The sequence below is a fragment of the Dipteris shenzhenensis genome, chromosome 33, assembly GCF_047967505.1.
Source record: "Dipteris shenzhenensis isolate YYH24624 ecotype China chromosome 33, Dip_SZ_1.0, whole genome shotgun sequence".
Lineage (NCBI taxonomy): Eukaryota > Viridiplantae > Streptophyta > Polypodiopsida > Gleicheniales > Dipteridaceae > Dipteris > Dipteris shenzhenensis.
In genome coordinates, this window is record NC_141628.1 from 305,302 (window position 1) to 311,974 (window position 6,673).

The 6,673-nt window shown below is 40.4% G+C and overlaps 1 protein-coding gene across 4 annotated transcripts in view; it reads right to left on the reverse strand.

The window, feature by feature from the left end:
• LOC147879503 (uncharacterized) overlaps positions 1 to 6,284 on the reverse strand; it is a 222,604-nt gene extending 216,320 nt beyond the window's left edge. For all 4 annotated transcript variants that reach the window (XM_087371951.1, XM_087371950.1, XM_087371949.1 and 1 more), the window contains exons 1-2: positions 6,118 to 6,284; positions 4,011 to 4,079 (exon numbers count right to left, since the gene is read on the reverse strand). In XM_087371951.1, the coding sequence (XP_087228077.1) occupies positions 4,011 to 4,079; positions 6,118 to 6,195 (147 nt within the window). In that variant the 5' untranslated portion in view covers positions 6,196 to 6,284. The remainder of the gene's footprint in view (positions 1 to 4,010; positions 4,080 to 6,117) is intronic.
• Positions 6,285 to 6,673: the final 389 nt, after the last annotated feature.

A 6,673-nucleotide genomic window follows, 5' to 3' on the forward strand; every position in this document is an offset into this window, starting at 1 on the left:
TGCCAGGTCATCCTTCTCCCCGGGTTTGAACACATGAGCCTTAGGCCAAAGGCTCTGGACGAACTTGTCCACCTTTTGAGTTTCTCTAATCTCGGTCATTAGAGCACTCTCTAATACCGTGAAACTCATATTATGCATAATGCGTGACAGCACATCAGCAACTTTATTATCCTTACTCTTCGGTACCAAATCGTCAAGTTAAACTCCTGCATGAGTTCTGCCCACCTAGCTTGGCGGCCTCTCAGGTCAAGTTGTTTACAAAAATGTTTCAAAGTATCATGATCAACATCAACATAAAACTCTGACCCATACAAATAATGTCTCCATGTTTTCAGAGCATGGACAACAACATACAACTCTAATTCATGAGTTGGCCAATTTCGTTGAGAGGGAGAAAGCTTCTTGCTTTCAAAGGCTACTAGCCTTCCCTCTTGGAGGAGAACTACTCCTACCGCAATGCCACTTGCATCGGTTTCAAGGAAAAACAATTTCTGGTGATCAACTATTTTTAACATCGGTCCTGAGACCACAGCTTGTTTTATGGTCTTAAAACTTTCTTGTTGATTATGTCCCTATATAAAAGGTACTTTATCTGAGGTCAGATCAGTCAATGGCGATACTATTTCGGAATATCCTTTGATATGCCTTCGATAAAATTGAACAAAACCCAAGAATGATCGCAAAGCCGTGAAACTCTGAGGGATTGGCCAAGTCAGTATCGCAGCCACTTTCTTTGGATCCATTTCTACCCCCTCATGTGTAATTATATTCAAGTCTTACCATACACAGTATAGTTTTCTTTTTATTTACATAAAGACTGGCTTTCCTCAAAGTACTGAACACTATTCTTAAGTGTTCGTAATGCTCAGCAATACTTTTGTTGAATATAAGAATATCGTCAATAAAGTGTACTACAAACTTTTCGATATACGGACGTAGTAAATCGTTCATAAGCATGACAAATGTAGCTGGAGCATTGGTAAGTCCGAAGGGCATTACCAAAAACTCATAATGTCCAAACCTGCTTCTAAAAGTGGTTTTATGCACATCCTCGGCTCTAATACAGATCTGATGGTAGCCACATTTAAGATCTATCTTACTGAAAATTACGGCCCCATGTAATGCATCTAATAAATCATCGATCCGAGCCATCGGATACCTGTGCTTAGTAGTAATATTATTCAATGCTCTGTAATCTATACAGAGGCGAAAAGTATCATCTTTTTTCTTCTTTAATATCACTCGCGAAGTAAAAGGTGAGAAACTTGGTTAAACCTGCCCGGTATTCTTCCAGTTGTCTTCGTACCTCCGCCTCTTTGGTAAAACTTAACCTATAGGGAGGTCTATTTACAGGTTCTGCCCCCGGGATTAGTTCAATCTTATGCTGAACATTCCGCTCTAGAGGTAACTCATCCCTAAAACAATCAAAGAACTCCCCTGCTATTTGATCAGCCAACTTGGCCATCTCTCCATTTTGGGCAGCATCAGTGCTAGCCGAAGAATCATCAATCGGCTCTACCAATGCTATACAAAGAAACAAAAACTCTTCTTGAGCTTTTCGAATTTCCATTACGGAAACCAACGATCCTTGAGGTATATCTTTTTCACCTCGTAAGACATACAGCACATCATTCATCTTGAATTAATAAATGTGCTTTTTCCAATCTATGGCTGGATTCTTCCTAGAATGCCAAGCCTTACCCAGGGCTATGTCTGCATGAGCGAGCTTTGTCATTTCAAAATCAAGCTTCTCAGCATAGTCCTGAATTCGAAGCTCCAACTGGGTAACCCTTTAGTCTCATACTTCAGTTGAACTTCCATCTGCCATTCTGACTGTATATATACAGTCAGATGGGCTAGTCTTTAGTTTCAGCCTCTTTACAAGCTTGGAGTTAATTACATTGTGCGTTGACGCTGAGTCAAACAACACAATGACATCATGATTAGCTACTTGCCCTTTTATCTTAATTAACTCCGTATCATTAAAGGCTGTATACCCCGTTGTTCGCATACTTAGCCCGAACTTCCATCTTGATCCGATCATTCAATCCAAAGATAAAATCTTTTACCTGGATTGACTGAGATAGAGGTTCATAAACTTTCATTACACTTTCTCTGAACTTATCAGTGTATTCTACCACTGATAAATTTCTCTGACGAAGGTTTCGATACTGATCCCAAGCTCGGGATGCTTCCTCTAGAGGTAAGAAGTATTTTCCAAATTCTTTTTTAAACCCCTCCCAAGTAGTGGATGCCACTCCATCTTTTTGTTGTTTTATCCACCACCTATCCGCTGCCTCATTAAACATATGGGTGGCCTCGCGGATTTTCTTCATATCATTCATGATTTCACAAATGGCGAAGGCCTCGTCCCATTTGTGTAACCAGGTCTCTATGATATCGGAACTACGGTCAAACATCCGACCAGAATACTTTTCTGGCCTATAATTGCAATATTAGGCACCTTAGCCCTCCTAGGCTCGACCGTATGAACACTGGACTCCGGTTCCATTGGAGATTTACCTTTCTCTTCACGAGATGATCTAGCAAACATACTATGAACCATTTTCCTGAGCTCAGATTGCCCTACATTTGCTTGTAACTATTGCGCTAAAATCTGTTGCAAGGCATCCTCTAACATTGCAATTCTGTCAGATAGTGTATGGCCTACTGGGCGCAACACCTGCGGGGTCGGCCAGACTCCCGACTCTACGGGATCCACCCTAGAAGCTTCTTCTTCAACTTCCATTTAGGTCAATGGGTGTGTTTTTTTAACACACCTGAATTGTATCTACAATCAAACGTCTAACTCCAAAAATATATATCAACTGCAAACCAAAACCGCTTTTCCCTAGGCTAGGGAAACTCCTGTACACCTAAACTGCAAATATGCCATGCATAATAGGCATATACCGAATGTTTGCATCAATCCAATATGCCTCCCAAATCTAGAATCCAATACGGCGAGCAAGAACTCCGAACTAAAGACAAATAAAACCTGAAATAGCTCTAGAAAAACCAAAATTCAAGAAAAGCAGAGTAAGATGCTCCCTGGTAATTTCTGCTCCATGAAAGACCACCTCATCTGCATATAGGAGTATCCGAAGCAGTCCCTCCTAGGGTGCCAATAAAGGTCTCAAGCTCATCTATGTACAAACCGAACAAGGTCAGTGATAGTGGACAACCTTGTTTTACCCCGATGGTGCTCATGATCTACTCTGTCCACCCTGCATCAATCCAAACCCTACTTGAGACTCTCTCATAAAATGCCATGACTGCCCAGATGATCTCTTGATTGTATCCCAACACTTGTAGGCATATGATGAATCAGGCTCTTGGCACTATGTCAAAAGCCTTGCGAAAATCCACAAAGCAACAATACGCCTTCTATCTCCGTGCCTTAGCCTCCTTGATGATCCCCTTACGTGTGAGTATATGGTCCATGGTCCTGTGATCTACCCGGAATCCTGCCTACCCCATGGCTCTGAATTCCCAAAGCTCTGCGACCAGGCTAACCTCTACATCGAGTACTGATGCATAGATCTTGGACATAACATGTCCAATCATATGGACTTCTAGTTTTCAGGAGTCATGGTATCTCCTGCCTTGTGTAATAGGCATCCACCCTCCAGCTGAAGATCATCTTTGTCCACTCTTTATTGTGATATCAAGAATACTCTCTCTTCGACCTAAAGATCTCTCTTGCTGATATACCAACACGTGCTTGAGGTAGCATGTGTGACAATGAACAAGGGAAACAGTCTGCCCTTTGATAGACAAGGCCAAAAACTACACCCAAGAGTGCACACCCCAACATGCGATGAGTAGGTGGAGGACCATACCTCCTCCCCGCAAACAAGGAAACAAAGACAAGATAGAACCATGGATGAACATAGCATTCTATCTAGAAGTTGAATAAAATGAATCTTTTATTCAACTCATTGCTAAATAAAGTTTCAATATTAAAGCTTTAATCAAACAAAAATAGACCATTGAGAATCAAATCATACCTTGAAGTCTTCTTGCAAATGGAAAAATGCCCTCTTTAGTTCAAGCAACTCCTCCTCTTGCTCAGAAATCTGATAGAATTCACACATAAAAAACAATCATGGTCTTAGCTTGAAAAAACATAGTGTAAGGGAATAAGAGGCATCCCGTGTTCCTTAATTAGACCATTTATTTTTCTCTCTTTTGTTCCTGAAGTCTTAAGGAAGCAAACCTGAAAGTGACGGCGGCCAGCCATGCTAGTTCCACCCTCCTTTAACTAGACAAAATTGGTTGCCTTTTCAAGAAGGCTCTGTGGAGATGGTATACCATGTGTATCAATGGGATTAAAAAGGACAATATAGCTTGAAAGTTAAGGCTTGTCTACCACGTTGTCGTTTTGTCCACTCACACCCCCATAAATTGTGCAGTTTTAAGGCACTCACATGATTTGCCAAACGAAAGAGCATGCCACATCAAGTCTAAAAGAGCTCTAGTCTTTATCAGTATGTAACCTTATGGCATTTGCAAATATTTCTTAAAGCTTGTAGGATTGCTACTAGCCTCATACGCACAATCTACTCACAAACATTTGTTTTTTAAGTTGCATCGTCACAACTTGGAATATAAATTCGCAATAGTCTTTTAGTGCAAAGCTGGCAACGAAGTTTTCTTTGTAATGAGGTCAAATAAGATCACAAAAGTGTCAACTCCAATGTTCCTTTTTTGAAATTTAAATACTCTAAACTTACGTAAGGTTCCTCCTAGGTGTTTTCAATGCCAACAATCTTTACAATGAAGCCCAAGATAAAGGATGAACAATAAAAGGGGGTTTTTCTCCTTAATTTATAGATAGTCTTACAATTCATAAGCACTGAATAGCTATCCTTGAAGAAAGTGTTGAGACTTGTACATGAAGGCTCACAAGTATAGAAATGCAAGGAAAAAAGGTTCGCTAAGCCCTCTATGGGGTCCAACCATATGATGATCATGATATTCTCCTCTTGGGCTGTAAATAGTCGTCATTTGTCAAAATTGGAAGGTAATATTATGTTTTGTCATAATATTTTCCACAATTAGTGGTAGAGGTGCTTTTAACATACCAATATTGAAGTCTCCATCATGCCAATTTGTTATGATTTGGTTGATGTATAGTAAACATTTATAGTATGATGTGGATGATCGATAGAAGTTCACTACAATTTATGGTTCATTGTCTTAGATATGTACAAAATAGTGATTTCTATGCCTTCATGTTGGAGTAGAGTTTGTTATAATTGTCTTCTTGATTGAAATACAAGCTGGAGAAATTGCTAGTAAGGAACCAACTGAAAAAGGAGAAATTATTCAAATTTGTTAACCGAGACCTAGAGGATGACGAGGATTGGGGATACGATTGCTAAGCACTACATGAACTTGGTCTTGTGTAGGAAGTTCACGATGAGTCATTGACACGGAATATATGGTGGGATAGAGGTAGTAGAAATTTAGAAAAGGAAAAGAAGTTGACAATTTCTTTTCCTTTACTAAATTTCCACTACCAACTTGTTCAACCAGGAATCTGAACTGATTGAGCAAGAAACTGGTTGGGAGACGTCCTGCAGCCATGGTCAAGTGGAAGGAGCTTTGATTCGGATCATGAAGGCTGGTGTTTGTTTGCAGGAGAGGAAGAGAGGACAGATATTGATGTCAGCAAGGCAGTAGGAACTTATACAAGTGCTCGTTGAGAGAAAACCAATATGGCATTGCCCTCACTTTTCACATGAGAACTTAGGGATTCGGAAATTGTCATTGGGGGTGGTCATTAGAATGAGTGGGAGCGAACGATCTTGCAGTTGCTGCAGAAGCACAAGATCGGCTCAATGTCCTTCCGGACGGCGTTCAAGAACTTCGTTGCAGAGCCTGTTGCAAAGTGCATCCCATCCAAAAACTGGAAGAAACATTAGTTATCAAGATGAAGGCCGGCCAAAACTACATTGCTTTGCAATCTGCGGTACGTTTCAAGTATGATATGTGTCTGTCAACGTTTTAAAGACTTCACCTAATCTCTTCTTTAGGGTAAAGGAAAAGAATTAAAACGCAGGCAAGGAGAATGTCCTCTGAGTCTTGGAGAGGCAGAGGATGGGAACGAACCTTGTCAAACAACTCGTCGAGGGCATCGTTGGCGAAGGTGCTAATGCTCGCTTTGCGGTACAGTTCGCAGTTCGCCATCCTGCACTTGCTCCTCTGCCAATCACGGCTTGCCTTCCTCTTATATATGCCTGACCTAGCCTCACTCTAACCCCGGTTCAAGGTGCTCCTACGCGTGGCAGCAAAGGGAGTAGCATTAATCAATTCTTCTTTGTTTCCTTTGTACCAAATTTGGTCTAGACATAATTCTTCTCTCTTCTCTTTGAACCAAATATGGTCTAGATATAAATTGTAAATAGTGAGTTCCTTTGAAGAATTGGTTCACGTTGTGTGATACCATTGTCTTTTTGTTAGCACTGCCTTCCAAGTGGCACTTTTTGTAAAAAAGTGTCCCACACACTTTCTTGCCAAGTGTCCCCCTTCCATTTTGGTTTAATCCCTCTCTCTATCATCTCCATGTTAATGTCTCCAAGCAACATTATTTCATTGTTTGTATTTGGTGTATATGTTTTTGTGGTTATATATATATATATATATATATATATATATAAGTAGTCTC